This window comes from Aulonocara stuartgranti (genome assembly GCF_965226115.1).
Source record: "Aulonocara stuartgranti genome assembly, chromosome: 8".
In the NCBI taxonomy this organism is placed as follows: Eukaryota; Metazoa; Chordata; class Actinopteri; order Cichliformes; family Cichlidae; genus Aulonocara; species Aulonocara stuartgranti.
The window spans coordinates 16,184,517-16,209,270 of record NC_138959.1 but is presented as its reverse complement, the minus strand read 5'-3'; the positions used below and the strand labels follow the sequence as shown (position 1 = coordinate 16,209,270).

Genomic DNA, 24,754 nt, shown 5'->3' with positions numbered 1-24,754 from the left:
TCTCTTCCCCAAAGAGAGATCATCCAACCACAGACAGCCCCTCAAAACTCATTAGTAATGTCAACTGAGCTTCATGCAGAAAACTCTGGACCTCAAGAGACTCCAAAACACAGTTCCTGTTGACTAATAAAGGAGCACAGATGGGACACGAGAGAAGAACATTAACTTTAGGACAAAGTTCCTTCAGCACAACCTGAAGAGGATAAAATGATCTGAGAGTGAAAGGTGTGCTGTTCTGTTTCAGCTGGAGAGACATCATGTTGTCTGCACAAGGAATTATTGTTTTTTACTTTTTCCACGGTGTAATAACAGCCTCAGCGCTGGTAAGTTGACTACATTCATAATATTTAAATTGTTTAATTATTGAACAGTTATTCACTGATGGGGTTTGTCAGGGGAAAATATTTTACTCCTGGTTTGCTGCTATTTCTCTGCTGCTTTACTGTTAACATAAATGAGGTCAAATAAGTGCAATTTAAACCCAGATATTGAATTTTCTTGATGATTTCTACTAATGTAAGCTTTTTCAAAGCAAACTTTACTTAAAAGGGCTAATAATGATCTTAAACGGATTGGAGCAGTAGATAAATTCTTAGTCTCACTTGCGTCTTGTGTCCTAAATTTAAACTTTTCACACAGCAGCAGCATATCTTACACTTTATTATGACCCTGAGTCAGACATGACACATCCGCACTGCTGCAGTTTGGGCCAAAGTTAGAAAATTTCATGTATCTGTGATCCGCTTTGATGCTTTGAATTAGATTTATTTAATGCTTCAGGAAACATGCCAGACATTCAGCAGCAAGACTGAGATGACAGTGTCTTCTTAGTTAACTGATGGGGTGATAAGGAATAAGTTTTCCAGCAGTCCTGCTGAGGAAAATAAAAAGTATTCTAACCCACCTCCATTCCTCTATTTTGAGTGAATCTCGCATCAAACCATGAGACAACTGAGACAAATTATAAAAAAGCTCATAAGAAATTTAATTGAGTAGAAAAATACTTCTTTTCATATAAAAAGTGGATATATTAATATAGTTCTTCTCGAGGCAGAGAAAAAAAACTTCACATCACAGCAGCACAAGAACCATCCCTCTCCTTTATCAGAAGTCACCTGTGGTCTGCTTTACCTCACAAACCATAATCAGCTTTGACCCTTTTAACCTTTCGCTGACTGAAGCATGCTAACAGTGACCGTAAGTGCCCTTCTTCATCTCTGGATCTCCCCCGTGTCCATCCTGAGTGTTGATCTCGGACAGGATAACAGGATCATGGAGGTGGGAGGCTAAGGCAGTTTAAACAGTTTGTGTCGGGAGAAAAACAAAAAAGCTCCCCTTCTGTATTAAGAGGCCCAGATAACTTCTCTGTTAGATCCAATCCACTCAACAGTGAAGGGTTTGAACTACACAGGATGCCTGGATATGCTAAACCAGGGGTCTCAAACCTACAGCTCCCAGAGCCACACGCGGCCCTTTTATCAATCTCCAGTGGCTCCCTGTGACATAAAAAGTAAATGAATATTTAAACATATAAGATGTATTTTAAACATTTTAATTATTTATTTATCAAGTTTCTTCCCATTCCCAGTTTTAAAAATGTGTTGCTTATAAGATTAACACATTTTAAAAGCCCCCTATAGTCTGTGTTGCCACCTGGTGCCTTAGCTTCTTAATGTTGCTTTTTCTTAATTTCAGTTATGTGGTTCAGAACCAAGCACTGATGAGGACACATAAGCAGCTAGTCTTGAGTTCTCCAATGCAAAAAATTAAACATAATCTTGAAAATAGAGCGATTCACAGCGTGTCAGTGCTACCGGCTCACCTGTGCGCTCGATCAGGAGCAAAAAGGCAAGAAATGAAAGTGCAGTGAAATTGTGGAAAGATATTTCTAGAAGAAGCCGGATGTTGTTGCATTTACAGGTCTGAGGGTTGATTGACTTGTGTAGCTGAACCTTTGAAATTCATTTGCACAACTACAGCTATTACCAACAATGGTATTCATAACTTTATAGTCTGTGTTTCAAAGTTGGTCCATACATGATATGATAGACCGTTTTTCCTCCACTTTACATTGTTCTGCTTAGTCATTATATTGCAAAAGTAACATCTAATAAAGTTTTATAAATCAATTTTTCTTTTTTTTCAGATCTATCATTTCCTAAAATCACTGAAATAAAATTTGAAAAACAAGTCAAAGTACCAAATCCTCAGAGTTACACGTTGTTAAAGATTTTAATTATTTACCATTAGTATTAGTATTACTTCTGTTTACCAATTATTATCTATTAGCAATGTTGATAACAGGATTTCTCACCTTTATTATAAAGCAGACATATGTTTTGCATCTTTATACACTCAAAAAATATTTATGCCCAAAATGCTAACTTTAAGTAATTAATCTTGTTACATAAGCACAATGTTTAAATGATTATTTATCTGAATAAATATACCTCAGATTTTCTATATTTACTCAAAGGGTTGCTTGACAGTAAACATTAATCAAACCTCTACAGCGAATGATCGCTGCTCAGCGTCCAGCGTTACTAGAAACAAACATTTAGCCAGCTGCAGTTTATTTCACTGTAACGTTGTATTCATTTACCTACATGGTAATTTATAAATCAACTAAATCGTTTTCTTTAGCATGTGAGAGTCAGTACTCACCTCTTTTATTCAAGCCAAAGTCCACTGAATGACAGTAGAAATTACTTATATGGTTTTTTTGTTTTTTAATTTCTATACTAGATTTCTTTTCTTCTTTATTTTGTTTTTCAGTGTTTCATATTATTAGTTTGTACTTCTTGCTGATCCCTGTGCTGCTGTAATTACGGGCTTAATACAGTCTGTCCGTCTATATGACTTCCAGGCCATTTGATTCACTACAAGGCCCTTAAAGCATCAATTAAAAAAACTGAATTTTAAAGGAGAAAAAAAGGACTTTCGATAATTTGAAGAGGTGGCAGTTTGCTTTGTTTGTTTCTCTTCCTTTGCAAATCTTCTGTCTGCTCCGCTGCTCCCCTCTGCCAAACCGTTCTCATGCTCTGCTAGTTTTGATGCTCAGTCGTGAAATGCACCCGGGAACACAAAGCTGCTTGTGCTGACCGGTTCACACAAGCATGGCCCCCGAGGATGAGATCCCCGTGTGGCCAGCGGCAGCCCAGCTGCTGTGAATAAAGGGCCTGGCGGGCCATCATCACATACCGCACTCTCACACAACTATTTCACAACACCTGGAGGCAGCACATCAGATCTTTGGGAGAGGTTGTGGTTGATGAATCACTTCAGAGAGAGTTTCATGAGGATCATCTCAGAACGATGCATAGATGGGTTATATGGCCCTTCAGTATAAATAAATGACATGATTTATGCTGATCATTATGTATTAATCTTGTTTTCTATTGTTTACCATTGAAATGACATATATGCAATAATGTATCTATACGTAGTATTACTGAGAACTTGGTGGGCGTGTCTTCATAATTCATGTGATGCTTTTTTGTTCCTTTTCTTACAGATTGACTCTGATGATGTCATCACACGGGATGAGCAGATCTACCTTCTGATTGGTGCTCATGCCAGATGTGAAAGGAGCATCAAGGCACAAATGCCCCTCATTAAAGGTTTGGGGACTTCTTTTTAAACACTATACAGAGTGCCTCTTTATGGAACTGCTTTCCCCCCGGTTTTGAATACTTTCTATGACTTTGTGAGCCTCCAGTTAGAAATAAAAAGCAGTCAACACTGGAAGTATGTCTGACTTTTAATATTTCAAAGAAGGTCCTGTCAAATAAGAGCCTTTTTTTAACAGGCGGTCAGTGAGTGCACGTCCAAACACACAATTAGATCAACTGTTTATTGCATCACTTGTTTATTTAGGATCAGATGCAACACCCAGTCCAATATCCTGCTTTCCAATATCTCTTTTATTACACAGCGAGGCATTTTTAATTTGGAAATGCGATGGAGAAGGTGATGCTTGATAAGCTGATTCAATGCGGTATTATTAAATATTACAAATCTTCTCAGGAAATGTGACTCAAGCTTTAAGTGTTACATTTTTATTGATTTACCAATCTTGAGGAAGCATTGGAAGCAAGTATGTTTATGCATCAGCTCATTTACAATTTTACCTCCAATATTGAAGGAAATCTATATATGGAGTGCTAAAAGTGCCATAAAAAGACAATAATGGTCTTATATGATGTATTATTACAGGTAAAAGCAGCCAAATGTGATTTAAAGAAGTTTAAATTAGCTAAACTTTGTCTGGTAGCAGCATTAAAATCCTATTTAGTATTTCGGTAACTTAATGATGTAACATTATGGTCATGTAAAAAAGATTAATAGGTATATGGGTATACTTTTGTGTTTATATGTATTTTTTCTGTTTATGTTTATTTCAAATGCACCAGTTATACTCCCCTTAACTGTGTACCACATATATACCCTTACAGTGGTATTAAATAGGGGTGGGGTGAAAAATCGACACAGCATAGTATTGTAATCTGTTGTGTGGCAATACTGCAGAGCTGTATTGAATTGTTTCACATAAAAGGGAGCTTTCCTTCCCACTGTCGCCAAGTGCTTGCTTGTAGAAGTCATGTGATTGTTGGGGTTTTCTCTGGCTTTACCTTACAATATAAAGCACCTTGAGGTGACTAACTTTGAGGAAATAATTAACAGTTTAAAAAAAAGGTGATGAATTGGAATATAATATATTGCAGTATATTGCAAAAAGATACAAATTGCAATACACTGATGTTGTGGGTTGTTCTGTGATTTTCACCTCTGATATTAAACATGGAGAGGTTTTAGATAATGAGGGCAGCTCATGTATAAGTTATCCTTGTGAGTCAAGGAGGGGCCTGTTTCAGATAAAATATGAACTGAAGTTTAAATCACTGAGGATTATTTTAAGTTTTGAATCATGCAAAGCTACTCAAGAGCAGTCTACGAATAAAAGTACAGCGTTAGGTGGCACAATGTGTGAACTATACACAGATCTATCAGCTTGCTAACACTTTTTTCACACCATTGTTGAAGATGGCGACTGCACCCCAGAGTGGGATGGGATCATCTGCTGGCCACAGAGCACAGCAGGTCAGCTGGTCTCAGTTCAGTGCCCGGAGTACATCTATGACTTCAACCACAGAGGTAGCAGAGCTCCAGAGATACTAGCATCTGATCATCTACACAGTATAAAAAGCATCCTTCAACCTCAATAACCAGGAAGCAGTAGTTTTGAGAAAAATGCAACTGAAAAGTATAAAATCAAAGATTTCCTTATTCAAAAAATTTATCATTATGTCCTGCCCTCCCATGGACAGGGCGAGCCTACCGTCAGTGTGATGTGTCAGGCAACTGGGAGCAGGTGGCAAGCATCAACCGCACTTGGGCAAACTACAGCGAATGCACCAGATACCTGACCTTCAATCACAGAAGCCACGAGGAGGTGTGTGCATTTGATCCAGTGCTGGGTTGAATTAATCTGTTTGTGCACGTTTATCTAACAGCAGAAAAGAGACAGAACTTCTTTAGAAGACAGTACAACAACGGCCATATTCTTTTTTTGTTTTGTTTTGTTTTTTTAGCTCTTTCAGTATTGCAACTTTATTACGCCCAGGTTACAAATGATCTTTTACAAGGTTTTATGTTACAATACATCGTTTCTTTTTTACATCAAGTTTTTGCTAGTATTTTTAGATTCGAAATTTTCTCTATAAGGGATAGCCACACTCCCCCTATGCTAGTCTTTGTGTCAAATCTCTATGTTTATAGCTTTGATGGTTCACTAAAGATTCTTGTGGTAATGTGTAAGTGTGCATTTGCATCTTTACATGACAGAATATGTGTAAACCGGCCATATTCTTACAAAATACTCTAGGCCTGTCTTCAAAAGACCTTTTCCCTCCAGTGTGCTAATTGTGCTGAAGATACAAAATTACCAATGTGTTCAAATCTGTTCAGTCACTTCTGTTTCCAGATATGAAAAGATGTTTTGCTGTGTTTCAGAAGGTGTTTGAGCGACTCCATCTCATGTACACCATCGGCTACTCCATTTCTCTCGCATCCCTGCTGGTGGCAGTCTTCATTCTCTGCTACTTCAAGTAAGAAGAAAACAGCTTACGAGCTTTGATCCATAAACCTGTAACCGAACAGCATCTCCGGACTTCAGTCTGTTGCATCCAAAGACGTCTTCCTCTCTTTCAGGCGTCTCCACTGCACACGCAATTACATCCACGTTCACCTCTTCACCTCCTTCATCTGTCGAGCGGTCAGCATCTTTGTGAAGGACGCTGTGCTTTACTCCATATCTGATGGCAGTGAAGCTGAGCCCAACTTTACAGGACAGAAGCCCCATATGGTAAATTGTAACGTCGCATTATTTCTTATCACCAGTTATTCAGTTTTGTTCATTTTTTAAATACTTCATTGTGATCAAGACTATCGGCTTCAATTTACTTCAATTTGAACTTCAGCAGGTCGCCTTGACCATGTCTACATCGTGCACTGAGTTCTCTCGTGAGATTGTCTGATTAGATTTTCGCATTAATAAGCAGGTGAACAGGTATACCTAACAAAGTGATCAGTGAATGTATTATCACAAGTTTTACTCATATTTTCTGTTTTTGCCATTAGGCTGGCTGTAAAGCAGCTGTTACTCTCTTCCTGTACTTCCTGGCAACAAATCATTACTGGATCCTGGTGGAGGGGTTGTACCTCCATAGTCTCATCTTCATGGCCTTCCTGTCTGACAAGAACTACCTGTGGGCCCTCACCATCACTGGCTGGGGTAAGTGACACTGGGGCAGGTGACACTTTGGACTAATGCCAGTTTTTCTAATAGTCCCATGTGCTCGTCATAGGTGTTCCAGCTGTGTTTGTGTCCATTTGGGTCAGCGCACGAGCTTCACTGGCAGACACTCAGTGAGTCATGTGATCCATTTATCTTATGTTTATGTTACACTCCTACAACAAATGCTCCCTGTAATAGATTCATTGCTCTTTCCAGATGCTGGGATCTCAGTGCCGGAAACTTGAAATGGATCTATCAAGTCCCTATTCTGGCTGCGATTGTTGTAAGAAAAGGGGATTTAAATCAGAAGAGCATTAAAGACTGATATTCTGAGTATATTGTTTTAAATCTGGATTTCGGTTTCTTTCCCTGCAGGTGAATTTTCTCTTGTTCATTAACATCATTCGTGTACTGGCCTCTAAACTGTGGGAAACCAACACGGGCAAACTGGACCCCCGACAGCAGTACAGGTAACCCTCCAAGGAAAATAGTGGATGTTTTTAATCTCTGGACTTTAAGCTCCCATCTGTTTGACAAGAAACATCAATGAAATAAACTCTTTGTTCTGCAGGAAGCTACTCAAGTCCACATTAGTCCTCATGCCTTTGTTTGGAGTTCACTACATGGTGTTCATGGCTCTTCCCTACACTGAGGTCACTGGGCTGCTGTGGCAGGTGCAGATGCATTACGAGATGTTCTTCAACTCTTCCCAGGTCAGGACACATTTATAAAAACAAGCACTGCATGCAATTATATGCTGTAAGCTCAACTGCAATGATAATGAAAGCTGATTCTTTTGAATAAAATCTCATATCTTTGCAGGGGTTTTTTGTGGCGTTTATCTACTGTTTCTGCAATGGTGAGGTAATAAAGCTACAATACAGAATCGACTCATATTTATATATATTTTTTTATCTGGTAAACAAAATAAAGGAACTAAAATTAAATAAATCTTGTTCCCAGGTGCAAACCGAGGTAAAGAAGGCTTGGTTAAGACGTAGCCTGGTGCTAGACCTCAAGCAGAAAGCGAGGATCACCAGCAGCGGCGGAGGCAGCTGTTACTACGGCGGCATGATGTCACATACCACCACCCACAGCGTGTGCCTGTCTGCTGCCAATCCCAGAGCTCTGTCCTTTGCTGGAGGGGTGGTTGGCTCAGGTGGAGCCTCTGGTTCTGGGGTCAGACCCCCACTGCCACGTCAAGTTTCCACAACTCCCCCCCACCTTCATACCAACCTACGTATTTACACTTCGACTGACAGCGAGGCCTCAGGCCCCCAGCAGGAGCTGGGTGTGTGGAAACCAGAAGGTGCTGAGTCAGGAGGTTTTACCAGAGAAGCCAAAGCCAACAAAGGAGATGATGACCGCAAAAGCCACAGAGAAGAAGATCTAATCAGCTCCTTATCTCCCAAAGAGCTGGAGACCATCTTGTGATTGCTGCTACTTTGAAATATCACGGCAAGCTACATGTTTTCTCAATTAGGAGCACTGCTTTATGTTTTGTTATGTGTGTTTAGATGAGGATTTTGAGAAATAGGGGAATCCAAAGGCATCTTAATTTGGTGAAAGGGTGCTGAAAGACTTTAGTTACTATAGAAAAGCAAATCTGGGGACTAAGGCTGGGAAGTTTTTAATGGCTCAGAGCCACATACAGTAGAAAGAAATGCATGCATCCAATCCAATTCTTGCTTGTAATATGGCTAATCAGAGTTTGCTTGTTATATTTATAGTGGTAAGTGTCATGGTTGTGTGATAAAAATAATGATAATAATACAATACTGGTCTCGATTTCAGGGTTGCAACATCATAGTATGACATAAGCTGTCACGGTACAGTCGAGCATCCTTTCATAGGCTACCATTAGTGACTGGACCACAATTTAAGAACTCTAAATCTAAATTCTCATGTCATAAAGACAGATGTTTTTGTGTGTGGATGTGTTGTGGATTTTTCAAGCTGATGTGAACGGAGAAATCCTAAACTAAAGAATTCAGAGAAGTCAAAGGACAGACCTGGATGTATAAATAGGGAGAATTTTTTCTCCTTCTTCTCGTCTTTCCTGTGTTGCATTTTTCACACTGACCTCCTTGTTCAAACTGCACTTCCTACAGCCCTTCCCTGCCTAAATGTACACCTCCACATATCAGCCACACATTAATGAGGGTGTGAACGCTTTTTACAATCCAAATGTCACAATGAGATTAGATTTAAAGGCACCTAGACAGCATGTCTGGACTTATTTTCATGTTTGTCGCTGTCCAGGTTTGCAGACCTATTTATCAGTCTGACAGGACCCTGAAGGCTGATGCGTGAACCTCTCGCCCCATGCAGGCAAAACTCCAACTCCTTCTTTCGTGTAACCTCTGCCCTGAACGCCCTCACAACACTGTCCAGAATTTCACACACTTCCCTCAATCTTTGACTCACAGACAGAGGCACCTGAGCCATTTGGAGACCTGGAGCAGGAGTGACAAACCTCTAAGCCACAATCCACCGGCATTCGCAGAGAAACAGACAGAAAACCATACCTGTACATATTTTAGATGCCCATTAAAAGAGAATCATGTTCTGTGTTTATGATGTGTAAATTTAACACTTGTATTTTAAGAAATGTTTTGGGGAGTATTTTAAATAAACTGTACAGCAGTAATGGAAGTGACTTATGGATTTTAATTATCTGGCAGTGGCAGTGAAACATAACTGGAAGCTAAGGAATAGCTGCATAAAGAAAAAAATGACCAAACACAGAGAAAAACAAGAAATATTTAATTGAATTCAAGAAATAAATAATTGAAACATGGTCTAGTTCATTTACATAATGCCAAATCACAAATGTTGCCTCAAGATGCTTTACATTGTAGGGTTAAGACCCCCTACAATGAGATAACTCCGTTTCACCAAGCACTTGGCAACAGAGGGAAGGAAAAGCTCCCTTTTAACAGGAAGAAACTTCCAGCACAAAAATGCTGAGGGAGAGGAAGCTATCTGCCACGAGCAATTGGGGGTGAGGGGAGGGAGAGAAGACAAAAGACAAGCTGTGGTTGAAATATCTGATATGATAATAAAGCGATTATGGAGGATACTAGAATAAAGTCTCTGCTGAAAAGGTGATTTTGGGACACTGAGGGGAGTGGACAGCATGAAAAGAACATCCGACTCATTTAAGACATAAGAAATGTGCTTATTGTTTACAGTGAAACATAGTCTGCCATAGCCTTCAAGTACATTATTTCCAATATTATAAAGCTCTATTGTGTCATAAATATATATAATCCCAGTCAGTGGCATGTCCAAGATTTTTATTCCTCAGCCATACAATTTTATGGATTTAGACTTTTTACTTCAGTAAAAGTTATAAAGTCACATAGATTTATTCTGCACAAGTTGTATAATCAAAAATATATTCAGAGTAAGAGAAAATTTTCTCATGATGTAGAACGGCATTTTTAGAATCATTATATACATGCTGGATCATTCATTTAGGCTATGCTTATGATTTTATTCATAACTAATGAATTTTAAATGAACTTTTCACACATTTTGTGTTGTCAGACATGTGGAGCAGACACAGATCTGTGTCTTAGTCCAGGACCAAAAGCTCCCAACCCCCACCCACCAACCAACCTGTGGTTGCTACCAGCTGTCGTTTCATTCGAGCAGAAAAGGTTTGGGGCCAACGTGTCTGCACCACTGCTGTGCTGACACTAAATCAGCTGAAAACACGAGCACTTTCCTCTAATAGCAAGAGCAGGGAAATGACGGGAGGATGTTGATTGGAAATTACGAGAGGAGGAAGTGAGCCAGCACGGTGACCGCAGTGGTGGTGATGATATCAGGTTTATTGTGCTACAAAGCTTTTACCAGGAACAGTTATTAAACAAGAAAAGAAAGAAATTTCAGTCTCAAATACATCCAACACAATCTTTAAACAATGCATTAAATAAAAGGTCCAAGCACATCTCTTATTCTATATCTATTTATAATAATATAGAAAATTATCATTTATTATTGATGCATAAATTAAACATACAGAAAAAACGAAATAAACTTTCAACGTGTATAAAATGTGTCATATGTTCAAAATAAAAATTGATAAATTTAATGATTGTATTACTTTCCATACACAGTCTTAACAAATAATTATAATAAAAATGTGCATTTCAATCACTATAGCAAATGAAATTTCCAAAATTGAGATAGAGCATTTGCTATCTTAAAGAGATAAAATGATGAGGATTTTGAACAATACATATATTGCAAATATAAATATTAAATATTAAATGTCTATTTTAGGGTTTTTTTGTAAAATATAAATTTGTGAGCACAAAACCAAACAAACAAATAAATAATCCCTGGTCTTTATATATTATATTAAGCTCTCAAAGAAACTGCGTGTCGCTGGAGCCGGTGACGTAATTCGGTCCGCACGACACGAAACGATCCAATGACGGCATGATGAAGTCAGAAAAGTGGGCGGAGACAGAAAGAGGGGGCTCGAGCAGACACAATTCAGTCCCGTGAGCAGGTCACAGAAGTAAACATAAAAACAAAGCCCACGCTCCGCGCGCTCTGGTGTGTCTAATGTGTCGAGCAGTTTCCTCCGTCGTCTCACAAAGTGCCGCCGCTGTCTGTCAGCGGCTTTGACGCGGGCCGCCAGCATCCTCTCCGGCATCCACAAGTGAATGAGGAGGGCCGGTGGCCCACAGGGAGGGGTCGTTTGCTTCCAGGGCTGCCTACTCCTGGATGGAGCAGGCAGCGATGGCCATGGGAGATGTCTCGAAAAAAGCATCGACTAGGAACCTCGCGGTGGAGAGGAAAAACCTCCTCACGGTCTGCAGGTGAGTGCATTATCCAACACGCCTTATGTTGTATATGGTGATGGACATTTTTAATGCCCTCAGTGCTGCATCAGACAGTGGCCTCTCTGTGTGACTTTTATCTTTGTCAGTGCAATTTTTATCCCAGTGCTGATGGTGTGGTCGCTATGACGACACCCTTCCTGGAGCAAGGACTAGCTGGCACCCTAGGGACTTAAGGCAGGATGGCAGTATAAGATCTTTACATAAAGTCCTGCTTGGATTTTGTGATTTTGGATAGAGATTTGTTCTTCAGTAGGCTCAAACACTGACCTGACGGTGCAGGCACATAATGATCTCTAACGATTATGGTTATGTAAAGGGACAGAGCATTTAGCCTGTAAGTCAGCAGGCATGCTTCCACTTCATCCAGCAGTAGTTGTGCTATCATTCAGCTCAGTCATGCATCAGCTTCAACGTAGATAGACATCCACAGCCCACAGCACATTTAAAGCTGCTGTGACTTAAATTTGGATTTTCCCAATGCATAAAATATTTTATATAATCTAAAAGGGGTCAGTTGCCAAGGTGGACATAGGAGTGTTAGCTCACTTCAGCTCCACTGCATATTGTAGCTTCTTATATGTAAATTGAAGTCAGTAAAAAAAGGTTTAAAAAAAAAGTAAGTAAGCAGGACCTCTGTGAGCCAATGACAGGTGAATCTAGGTCAGGTCCCCGCCCTGCTGTTTGTAATACACAGGAAATGCAGGGATTGTGCTCGTTTTGAGGATAGTCAGCCATTTATTATCCAGTTGATGCAGCTGAATGAGGCATTGTTGCCTTTGGAACAATGGGGAGTGAAATCACTTGCCTCAGTGGCTTGTGATAAGATAAGCATTGTTTATAGATGTGAACGTGGCCAGTAAAACATAAAGATGGTGACTCTGCAAAACATGACCAGTATTTAGCCATAATATTTTCTCTCTGTTTGCAGGAGATGGTTAATTTCCTTCTCACGGCTCACTGCATATCTTACCGTCACTGGACAAATAGTATTTGACAGGTGTTCTTGTAGAAAATAGTCCTGCTGAATTATTTAGTGTCCAGGAAAACATTTAGTGGTCACTGCTGAAGAAATAATGGTGCTTAAAATAAACTGAAAATTCTTTGCCTGTGAGCTTTTATATCATTTGTGGGTGTATATTGCTGAAAATATACACCCACAAATGCACAGTGCTGGGAAAAATATTTCACTACTTCCTGATTTCTTTTCTTTTTTTTTAATATTAGACAAAGATAACTTAAAAAATACAAAGTGAAATTCTGAATGATGATTTCCTTTTATTAAGGTAAAAAAATGCTGTCAATTTTCAGGACATAGCTTAGCCCTATGTGAAAGTGTAATTGTGAACCTGGTTAAATCATGCATTTACTGTGATTATCCACATTTTTTGGAAAGCTGAGTTCAGTTTCGCTCACCATTGCAAGGTCTGATTACTGCATGACATGGTGAATCAAGAAATAACCTAAATATAAACATAAACCAGTCTGACAAATGGAAGCAGGCCAAAAGACCTCCACAAGCAATCTTGCCACAATCTAAAGAAACTCATGAACAGATCAGAAACAAAGTCGATGTCAGGTCACAAAAGAACCCAGAACAACAGCTAAAGAACTTCAGGTCTCACTTGCTCCAGTTTAGGTCAGAGTTTATGATTCAACAATAAAAGAGCGACAGGGCAAACATGGCATCCATGGGAGAGTTCAAGGAGAAACCAAAACTAAGGCTCCTCTCACAAAACATCTTGATGATCCCCAAGACTTTTGTGGAAACATTCTGTGAGTAGGGCTGCCACGATTTGTCGACTAGTCACGATTACGTCGACTATCAAAATCGTCGACGACTGATTTAATAGTCGACGCGTCGTTTGAAGCTTTGTAAGATCCCAAAAGACGCAGGAATAAGTAGCAGGATTTAAGAGTGTAATAACGGACTGAAACAGAAGATGGCAGCACTGCATGTACAAGGATGCCAGCTGCCGTTAAACCCCGAAGAAGAAGAAGAAGAAGCAGCTGTGTCCCAGAAATCATAGCGCGGCCCAGCTTAGTTTCCAACAATGGCGGCAGCTAGTTAGTTTTAATATTACTCTTATTATTCTTTCTGGGTCAGAAAATAAACGTTTAACGTATTTTCAGCCGAGAATGTAGCTGTGTAAACCTCAAATATCGGCTCAGTTTATCAGGACACCACATATTTTCAAAAGCGCTCCGACGTTTTCGGAGACGTCTGTTACCCACCAGCTCGATAGCTAGCCGGGGGCTAGGTCACTAGCGCGGTGAGAACACCGGACTCCCGGCAAATTGTTTTCTAACCCACCGCCGTCTTTCGCTACTCAGGTTAAATATATATGAGTCACTTAGATAAATTAAAAATGTTGTTGTTTGGCTTTTTTTTTTTTTGTATTTTATTTGTTCCTGAGTAAATCGGTTTGTCTGAGATTAAAGTTATAGTTTTTACACAGCTGAATAAACGTCAAGCAGACAGCTGATTATCAAAAGTGTGAGATGCTGGAGAATATACTCCAGTGTCCTGTTATATTTTAGATAGCAAGGAGTTCATTAAACTTCACCGAAACAATCTGCAAATTTCATTAAAATTGAATAAACTATCATCTTGTCTTTATTTTTAGTTAGCACCTTAAACACTTAAAGCTGTAAGCTAATGATAGTTATATAAGAGCAGATGCTGCTGGTGCAATAAGCTGTAGTTTTACGTCCAGTGGATGATGATCTGATTAGTCGACTAATCGCATAAATAATCGGTGACTAGTCGACTATCAAAATAATCGTTTGTGGCAGCCCTATCTGTGAGATAAAAGTTTAACTTTTTGGAAGGTTTGGGTCCTGTTACATCTGCTGTGAAACTAACATAGCCTTTCATGAAAAGAGTACATCGTAACAAGAGCCAAGCATGGTGGTGGTAGCGTGATGGTCTGGGGCTGCTTTGCTGCTTCAGGCTTGCTGTAATTGATGGAACCATGAATTCTGCTCTCTACCAGAAAATCCTGAAAGAGAATGTCTGAATGACTCAAAAACAAAACAAAACAAAACAAGAAGAAAAAAAGGAGGTTTTTGGAGTGGTCTAAAATAATCCAGACTTAAATTTCAGATGCTTTGGCATGACCTTAAACAGACCTTTGATGCTGGAAATACGTCCACAGCGATGTGAAATACTCATTTCCTGATATCACAAACTTATGCTGTTTGTGTCATGGTCCGGAGTCTGTGGACTCCTTGTTTATGTTTAAATTTATTAATATTCTGTGGTTTTGTTTATTTTGGGTTGTTTGTGATTATCCCTAGTGTTGTGTGTCCTCTGTGCTCTCCTGTTCCATGTTTCAAGTTCCTATGTTCTGTCTCCTAGTCTGTTAGGTTTGCCTGTTTAGAGATTTATCGGTGTCTTTCCTGTTTTATTGTGAAGGTCCATGTCTCTTGTCAGTGTTTCTAGTTTTGCTTCCCCTTGTCTTGTTATGTCTAATTAATCCCAGCCGTGTCTCCCTCCTGTCTCCCATTCCCTGATTGCCCTGTGTGTATTTAAGCCCTGTGTTTTCTCGTGTGCGTTGCTGGATCGTCTGTGTATTGAAGGCCGATTACGTCACAGCCAGGCGATGAGGGCTGTCCCAATTCAAGGGCCGCTCCAAATGAGGCCCCGAAATCCGTCCTTCATTTTCCTGGATATGAAGGATGGGTCAGGTGTATCCTTCGTGGCCCAACCTATCCCAGAATTCATAGCGCAGCCCAGCCAATTCCAGTTTCCAACAATGGCGGCTTAGTTTTAATATTACTCTTTCTGGGTCACAAAATAAACTTTTAAGATATTTTCAGGCAAGAATGTAGCTGTGTAAACTTCAAATATCTGCTCGGTTTATCAAGACATCACATATTTGCAAAAGGGCTCTGACGTTTTCACAGATGTCTGTTACCCACTAGAGCCGTCGAGAACACCGAACTCCCGCCACATTTTCAGACCCTGCGTGGTCTTTCGCTACTCAGGTTAAACATATAAGTCACTTAGATAATGTAAAAATACTATTGTTTGGCTTTTTTCAGTGTTTTATTTGTTCCTTAGTAAATCGTTTTGGCTGAGATTAAAGTTATACTTTTCATGCAGCTGAATAAACGTCAAACAGAAAACTGATTAAACAGAAACGTGAGATGGTTGCGAATTTACTCCAATGTTCTGTTATATTTGAGGGAGCAAGGAGCAGACAGCTGAGTTTATTCAACTCCACCGAGACAGCTGGTGACGCAAATCTGAAGGCTAGACCGTCCCATTTCACAGCCTCGCACTTCCAGCCTTCTCAGACTTCGAAGGACCCGGCCCACGTAGACCATGATGGCCGGGTTCTTCGAAGGCTGTGGCCTAGGAGTTGGGACACAGCTACTGTTATGCTAATGCTAGTTGATGTTATTAATATTGTTAATGCTAATTAGCATTAGCAACAAAAAGCAGCTTGCTAATATCTGTAATATCTTGTTCCCTTGAGTTTTAATAACCCTCTATTTTCTCCAAAGTCTTTGTTTTTACAGTGTAATGAAATAAGAAACAAGCTCAATGTACAAGAATCAAAATTAAAACAGGATAATAGGGTAAAGTGGATTAAAGTAGTTGCATGCCATGGAGACTAGATGACGCGCATAAGTGACCAGTGACTCAGCTAAAAGTTTTCCCCATACATCACCACAGTTATCAATATTTACAGCCAAAATTTAAAAGTAGGATATTTATGAAATTATGGATAAAATCTTGCCAAATGATTTATGATTATTATCATTATTGAGTTATGTCTCTCTGAACTAATTTTATTTGTTCAAATCTTCGACACATACAAAAGTTAAAGGGTTTTCACAGGAAGATCCTGGAAGTCAGGAATGTATTACGGGAGACTTATGTCATCAGCTGAAATTATCTAGTACAAAGGAAGTTGTTGGAGTTTCCTGAAAGTGCTCGATGAACATATTCCTCACAGTAAAAGGATGACATCAGACTGAAGTGTAGAAATGAGACTCTGCAGGAAATGGAAGGTACATTGTCAGAGATCACATAATTACATCCACACTCAAATGGGATGGAGATACGCTTGTACAATTTCAAATAGTTGAACTCTGTGCTCTAACCCTGATTATAATTATGGGAAATCAGATTAGTAATGGTTGATTGATTGATGACGCAGTCCTGATACTATAACCTAAGGAATATTGCGGGAATTCGATCAATATTGAGTTTTAGTGACACTCTGACTATTTTGCTTTTTATGCTTTTATTTCCTCTTTGTTAGACTACTGTACTGGTCTTTTAACAGATATCAATCAGAAAGCATGAAATAGACTTCAGACTATGCAAAATCAGCTGCCAGATTGTTACCAGAACCTTGAAAACTGAACACATCTTACCCCAGTGTTGATGACTCTACACTGGCTGTGCATTTCTCTAGGAATTGATTTTAAGATTTTACTTATTACATTTAAAGTCCTTCATTGCCCAGCATCAAAATATACAGTCAAACTGCAGTTCTTCTACCAACCAGTGCTCAGCTGAGATCCTTGGTCTGAAACCCATTAACAGTTCCCACCTCACATGTAAAGACACAAGTCGATTGAGCGTTTGAATGTTTGCTGTTGGGGCTCCTCGATTGTGGAATGACCTGCCTGAGAAAATTCAGCTCACCTCATTAGTGTCTTCTTTTAAGATTCACCTTATTTTATTTTGATGTTAAGTCTTGTGTTTTAATTGATATGTAAATTCCATCCATCGATCTATCCATTTTCTTCCACTTATCCGGGGCCGGGTTGCAGGGCCAGCAAACTAAGCAGAGAAGCCTGGACCTCCCTCTTCCCGGCCACCTCCTCTAGCTTGTCTAGTAGAACACCAAGGCGTTCCCAGGCCAGCCAAGAGATGTAATCTCTCTAGCATATCTACCCCAGGGTCTCCTCCTGGTGGGACATGCCCAGAACACCTCACCTTGGAGGCACCCAGGAAGCATCCTTGTCAGATGCCTACACCTACACTGGCTCCTTTTGATGTGGAGGAGTAGCAGCTTTACCCGTCCCAGATGGCTAAACTTCTCACCCTATCTCTAAGGAAGAGGGCAACCACCCTTCAGTGAAAGCTCATTTCCACAACTTTTATCTGTGATCTCATTCTTTCGGTCACTACCCAGAGGTCATGACCAGGTGAGGGTGGGGACATAGGTCGACCAGTAAATCGAGAGCTGCTTTTTTACGCTCAGCTCTCTTTTCACCACTACGGACCAGTACAGTGTCCGCTGATATGTTCATTGTTTTGTATAATCTCCTCCTTGTTTGTTCTGTTATTCTGTGTTTCTGGGAAGTACTCTGTAACTCTAGTTTTGATAAGTGCTGTAAAAATAAACTATTATTAAGCTGTATCATACATAATTACTTTATGCCCTGCCCTAACAAGCTAACACCACCCAGATATTTTGCTTTTATGAGTTTCATTGACCTTTGTTAATTGTACAGTACAGATTACAGCATGAGTTTTGAACAAGGAAACCTAGGATATTTATGGAGACAAGTTATCTCTCTTATCTGCCATGGTCACAGAATACATTTAGACCCTTGTGTACAAAACCTAACTTGTACATTAGCTTGTGGTATATCTGAAAGATTACGTGTTGACAGAATAGGACAACGTGGAGTATTTTGTTCAGTAAGGTCAGTCTGACACCGAGATCAGAGTCTTAAAATGTTCCCATTGATGCCATTTTACCATTCACTGATCACACAAGTACATCACATTTATGACACCGGATCCAAAAATTCACATAACAACATATATATTTAACCATTTTTCTTCAAATATAGAAAGTAACTTTCTTACACATTAAATTGTTATCATACAGAGACAAGAGTTCAGCTTCCTATAAAAACAGCACAGAGCTCTGTAGTCTGGGGAGAATTGTGTGATTTTTCAGTGCTTACTATTTACTCTATATTCTGCCAAATTAAGCAAGCAATTTGGCAGAAGATAGAGCGATTCCACAGTCTTATCATCTCCTGTTTTCTCTACACTGATCCAAGGATCCATCCCGTGTCATCTGGAACAGCCATCACAAATTTTTGAACACAGAAAAATAAACGTAGAGCGCAATACTGTACATAATCTGCTCATGTACATTCTTTAAATCTGTGCATATTCCTGTAATTTGTGTTTTTATGATATTAGAAATCATGTAAGAAAATGAATAGTCATTCTAATTGTACTCATTAAAAATGTTCAGTCTGTTTTTTAGGGTTAAACCTAAGAGCTAACTAAATGTATCACAGTGGCAGAACACTGTGTTCTTTCGCGACTGCATCCTTAAACAGACTTGTGTGGTTTATCAAGTGTGATTCACAAATGTTTAGCAATAGTTTGATGTACGACATGTTCTGCCTACTGTAAACTGAAACGAAGACAGCGGTAACCCATCAGCGTTTTTCCTGACTAATCTTTTCCCTCTATGCTTGAATAAGTGCTCGAATAAGTGCTCTCCTCGCTCCTCTCCACCACACACAGGTTTTCAGTTAAGACCCTGCTGGAGAAATACACGGCCGAGCCCATCGATGATTCATCAGAAGAGTTTGTCAATTTCGCCGCCATCCTTGAACACATCCTCAGCCACCGTTTCAAAGGTACTAAACTGAGGAGATAACATACTGGGACTTAACGTCCTGTTGAATCAAGGCTCTTACAGTGTTTACTGAAACTTTTCTGTCCTGTTTAGCAGCTTCGGCAAGCAGAACCATGTTGTTTTATTATTCGCAGTAATATATGTGTAGTGTAACAACGTGTTTTTCAGTGCTTACTAAAACTAACGCACTTCACATGCTTGTTGTGTCAGGCTCTAGTAGCTGGTTCGATGGTCAGAGGAGTTACTGGGACTACATCCGCCTGGCTTGTGCTAAAGTCCCCAACAGCTGCATTAGCAGCATTGAGAGCATGGAAAACATCAGCACCTCACGAGCCAAGGCAAGACCATCATACGATGACAAAAAAATTACAAATAAATAAGAATATGTAGATTTATTGGGACTAATTTAGAAGTCATTTTTGTGACTCTCCAGACTAATTTCTTTAGCTTTGGTGTTCCTTTCAGGTCCGAGCCTGGATGAGAGTAGCTCTGATGGAGAAGAGGCTATCTGAATACATCGCCACTGCTCTGAGGGACAGCAGGACAACCAAGTTAGCACCTCTCTATATAATAAAAATCACTTGATCCTCGTACAAACATGTTCCCACCTAACTGCACTTGTCTTTGTGCTTTAGGAGGTTCTATGCAGAGGGAGCCATCATGTTAAGAGAAGAAGCTACAGTGCTAACAGGGATGCTAATAGGTCTTGGAGCTATAGACTTTAGGTGGGGCGTCCTGACTTTTAGATATCAGACTGATACTTTTAAAATCCTTATGCATGTATAAAGTTTCTAATTTCTGATTGGTTTGTCTCCCTCAGCTTCTGTTTAAAAGGGGAGGCCCTGGATGGGAAATCTCCTGCAGTGATTGACTATACTCCATACTTGAAATTTACACAAAGGTACACCAACCTTCATGTATTTCAGAAACACTTTGAAAGTTACAGAAACACCATTGCACAGCCCATTCAAAGTCAATAAGATACTGATACTGGCTGCTCGTGTCACAGCTATGATTACCTGAGCGATGACGATGATCGGCAGAGTGTTGACAGCAGCGCGAGTGACGACAGCGTCCCTGAACATCCTTACATCCCCCTGGTCACAGACGAGGAGAGCTGGAGCACAAAGTGTCGCAAGATGGAGCAGAGGTTCAAGATTGTCAATGCACAAAAGGTGGGCGGACAAACATGATGTGTTTCTGTCGCTGTTGCTTGATCTAAATCTAAGGTTAATAAATGCAGATAAATACGTTCATCGTTTCATGACTCTATTAATCTGTCAGTTAATAACAAAGATTATACTGCGGAATCGTTTCTACATTACTATGACCGTTCACAGATGGTTGATGTCTAATATGAGTATCCGAGGGTGAATGTGTTTTTTAAATTTTGGCTCAGTCTGAATGTGTGTTGTCAGGGTTACCTGGAGGAGCTTGTGCGTCTGCGTGAGTCACAGCTGAAGAACACAGAGATGGAGAACAAGAGGCTAAAGGCCCGGCTGGAGGAGCTGCAGACCCAGAGCCAACAGGAGAAAAGGGAACTAGAGGCCATTGTCTTGGAGCTTCAGGAGCAACTGTGAGTGAAACACACAGATGGCTAGCATGTTTAAGCAAATAGCTTTAACACAATGCCAGCTTAACTGATGAACACTCTTCACTGCAGAGTACCGTGGACTGTGTTTGCTTTTCAGTGGTTCTATTGTTGGGACTTATGTTTTACCCTCACATGTCTCAGGACAAGCTTGATTCCGTGTGACTCCAACCACTTGGCGAAAAACCTCTCAATCCCACTCGTCAACCAGTGGCCAACGCTCGAGCCGTTCGACAGCCAAGAGGACTTGAAGCTGTTTCGCAGGTTTGCTACAGGCAGCATGGTTACTTTGTCTCGTTGTTGCAATTTGACAATATGCACAAACTCTGTAATAACAATAATATACACCAGCCAGTCGCATTTTTAAGTTACACCTTGCTAATACTGGCTGGGACTCCCTTTTGTCTTCAGAACTGCTTCAGTTCTTCACAGCATGGAATCAAAAAGTCCATCTGCTTCAAGGTTAGACACGTTGTTCACTTTTTCAGACCATTCTCCTAAACTCTACAGATGAGGAAATACATCAGAGGACGATATTCAAACGTCTATCGTTCCATGTTATAGGCTATCGTTTATTTGTTTTAATTGACGGTTTGCAATAGTCACCATGGCAACACAGAAGGACTAACCAAAACAAATCGAGGAGCTCATTCCTAAACAGGCAGCTACTTCTGTAGCTGCAACAACAGATACGTGGACGAGCCGAACAACATTCCTGTATGCGCTTAACGGTGCGCTTCCTCCGAGACTGGACACTCTGCAGTAGATGTTTGCAGACATGCTGGTTTCCATACAGGAACAGCAGTGATACCCGGTGGCCTCAGGGAAGCTCTTGCGTGACTCTGAGGTCATCTAGTTAGTATCGCTATTGGATAATACTGCGTACAGCCCATATTTATTTCATTTTTAATTATTTGATTTAAATGTGAAAAATAAATAGTACTCTTGGTGGACAGATTATATAAACTATTCACTAAATTTACAGAAAATGCACTATATTGTGGTATATATCATCAGTTGTGTGGGAAAATCCCAGCAGATCAGCAGTTTATGAAATACTCTGGCATCAGGTGTGCCACGTTCAAAGTTTGACCTCCCAGCCCATTGTTCCCTTAGTGGGCTGGTTTCAGTCATTATGAAAATGTACTCTTTATAAGATTGGGGAAACCTGCAGTCAGCTGAGACTGAAGAAGTCACTTTATGAGTGACGAAACGTTTCTCCCACTGAAAACGCTACGTCCAGATGAACAGAATCGACCTTTGGAGACGTTCAAAGTAATTTAAATCACCTTTCTTTCTCATTCTTATTCTCAGTTTGAACTTCAGCACATTGTTTTCATCATGTGTACATGCTTAATTGCACTCACTTGCTGCCATTTGACTGGTTTATAAAATAATTGTGTTGATTAGCAGTGCACCTAATGAAGTGGCTGGTGGGTGTATAATATTGTTCAATCAAAGATCAGACAGCACTTAGCAGTTTGTGTAAATCACAAGCAAAAATCAAATGGCGTAGTTATGTCCATGTAAACCTGTATAGAAAACATTTTAATTTTTTAATTCAAAATTTGAACCTGGTTTGAGCCATATATAAATATTTGCCTTGTTTTCTCTTTCAGGAGGAGTTTTCCAAGCACAGAGCTGCTGTCAGTGGAGGTCAGCCTGGATTCTGACTCTCAGAGGACTCATGGGAAACAGAATGGGAGGGCCTGGTGCACAGGTGACAACTCAGACACACAAGCGATGAAACATGTGTGTACAGTTAAACTGACCCTCCCGTTATATGTTTGTCCCACCCTCCCAGAAAAGGACTACACCCCCTCCATGATGGGCCTGTGTGGGTCCTTGGCGTCCTTCCCAAGCTGCAAATCTCTGACTAGCCTGAAGTCCAGCGAGTGCCTGGTCAACATCAGCACAGAGAACAGTCCTGCCCTCTCTCCCAGCTAGGGGGCACCAAAGAAACACTGCCAAGAAACATTAAGACGCTCCGGCGTGAAAATAAAACGACTGTTCTCGGTGGGCGGACAGATGCTTGACAGACTTGAGTCCCTTTACTTTTAAAACCCAGCACTCTCTCAGCTTACACCTGTTGTGGAAGAGCAGCCTGCACGCTCTCTGGGCCTGTGCAGCCAAGATACAGGAGCAAGCTGCCGCACTGCCTCATGGCCTCCTACAGCGTCATTGCCTTTCATTGTCGTGACATCATTAAGCCTCCTGCACTGTAAAGCAGCTGGTTTAAGTCTGACCCTCCTTCACTTACAGTCACCCATCTGAACCGGTCACCTTCATCGAAGCTCGCTGTAGGGTCGTTCTGTGTGTCGCTGTCCTTTTGTCTGTGTCTTATCGATCTGTCAGCCTATCTTACTCTGCCTGTTGAATAACACTGACAAGATGGGTGAGCTGCTATATCCTTATGGAGAAACAGCCCTATTATATACTGTTACAGGAGCATGAAAAGATTTTAGAACAGAAGCTTTTAATGTGGCGAGTCAGATGGTTTATGATGAAGATTATTTAAAAAAATAAATAACAGAAGCTACTTTATGATATTAAAATCAATGACAGTTTAGACCTTATTCAATCATACGCTAGGTTAGACACACAGGCTACAGAGGATTGTGGAGATGCCACAGTGTGAACATTTAAAAAAAAACAGAAATCTGTTGCATACAAACGCAGAGTTTATTGTGACTATGCAGAATGAGTGTTGTCCTTGTCTTTTTCTACAAACCTAGCTTGATAGAATAGTTTGAGCAGGAGAGAAATAGTGAATGTGCAACATGCGTATGCCATTTTTTTTTCTTTCTGTGAGCTTTCCTTTTCTGTTACAGTTACGTCCACGACATACTCACCTGTGTCAGTCACACATGTGTAAATTGCTTTTTAATGCGGCGTTTTTGAGAGTTGGGAAACGTTTAAAACTGCAATAAAACTGCCTTTTTTTGAAACATTAAATGTGCTTATGTATTTAATGGATATACCATCAGCATATCTACCGCTTCGATCCAGGCTGAAATCGCTCAGTTCCTATCCTATGAGAATAGTTCCTCTAAGCACTACAGCTAATCCTCAGGGATGCTTTCTGTTGCACCACCAGCAGGTCAGAGTTTTAAATGGCGAGTGAAGAATCTATAATCTATTAGATGGACTGTCATAGCATTTTGTACAGACATTAATCAAGGTGCTGGGATTATCTACCACACTGTTGTACATTATCCCCTGATTTATATAATTACTAAGTACTTTTGCATGAATTGTTCTTTTAGCTTCTGAGTTCTCCCAAATATTTTGTAGCACCATAAGGTTGACAAATCTGATCTCTGATAAAATTTGGACATCATGATATCGTGTTACCTAGACTTTCCTGCACATATTGTCCATGATCTGACTGCACTTAGACTACACCTATCCAGTGACATGTTGATTTTGGCATAATGGGTTGTTTTAATACTCAGACACAAATGGGGAAAAAGAACGTACATATCATAAAAAAGAATCTGGTCCTTAGCAGGTCTTAAAATTGGGTATATACAACCTCATGTTAAACCCACAGCACGTTACTAGCAATAACAAAAAACTTTTTTCAATGAAAATTAAGGAAAACAAATCTTTTTTTCACAGTCAGTCGCTCCCCAATCTCAACAACAGACCAATGACCATTTCACTGCAACCAATCAAAAGCACACTAAGTGATCAGACACCATTAATGAGTTCCACACCTAATTAGTTTTACTGTAGCCCATGAAAAACAGAGACCAGGCTGAATAAAATCAATAGGATTTGTAACAAGGAAGCAAGCATATATTCAAGAAATGGACAGACAAACAAAAAAGACAAAAAGAACAAAAAAAAAAATGCCCGGTCCATCCCAAAG

The 24,754-nt window shown here is 40.1% G+C and overlaps 2 protein-coding genes across 3 annotated transcripts; both read left to right on the top strand.

Moving 5' to 3' along the window:
- Positions 1-257: 257 nt before the first annotated feature.
- pth3r (parathyroid hormone 3 receptor) lies at positions 258-8,400 on the top strand (the record flags this gene model as incomplete). The annotated part of the gene is made up of 13 exons (XM_082543532.1): positions 258-323; positions 3,515-3,620; positions 5,044-5,154; positions 5,328-5,452; positions 6,013-6,107; positions 6,211-6,364; positions 6,640-6,793; positions 6,867-6,927; positions 7,013-7,079; positions 7,172-7,266; positions 7,368-7,509; positions 7,619-7,660; positions 7,760-8,400. The coding sequence occupies 13 exons, from the start codon at positions 258-260 to the stop codon at positions 8,228-8,230; spliced, it is 1,689 nt and encodes a 562-aa protein (XP_082399658.1). The 3' UTR covers positions 8,231-8,400.
- Positions 8,401-11,195: 2,795 nt separating this feature from the next.
- rundc3ab (RUN domain containing 3Ab) lies at positions 11,196-23,811 on the top strand. Of its 2 annotated transcripts, XM_082543941.1 has the most exons (11): positions 11,200-11,634; positions 19,175-19,290; positions 19,500-19,627; positions 19,755-19,840; positions 19,925-20,014; positions 20,110-20,190; positions 20,299-20,464; positions 20,708-20,865; positions 21,025-21,144; positions 22,500-22,600; positions 22,685-23,811. In XM_082543941.1, exons 1-11 carry the CDS (start codon positions 11,540-11,542, stop codon positions 22,825-22,827), a joined length of 1,284 nt encoding a protein of 427 aa, XP_082400067.1. In that variant the 5' UTR covers positions 11,200-11,539; the 3' UTR covers positions 22,828-23,811. The 2 variants fall into 2 exon arrangements, with proteins under 2 accessions (XP_082400068.1, XP_082400067.1); XM_082543942.1 differs by lacking the exons at positions 22,500-22,600; positions 22,685-23,811 and adding an exon at positions 21,292-21,758 and having other exon boundaries at positions 11,196-11,634.
- Positions 23,812-24,754: the final 943 nt, after the last annotated feature.

What these genes read in the sequence shown, in the direction of transcription:
- rundc3ab (XM_082543941.1), top strand. Translation starts at nt 11,540, where the DNA reads ATGGAGCAGGCAGCGATGGCCATGGGAGATGTCTCGAAAAAAGCATCG. An exon ending in CTTGGAGCTATAGACTTTAG is followed by an intron (nt 20,015 to 20,109) that starts GTGGGGCGTCCT and finishes TGTCTCCCTCAG; the next exon opens with CTTCTGTTTAAAAGGGGAGG. An exon ending in GACTTGAAGCTGTTTCGCAG is followed by an intron (nt 21,145 to 22,499) that starts GTTTGCTACAGG and finishes TTTCTCTTTCAG; the next exon opens with GAGGAGTTTTCCAAGCACAG.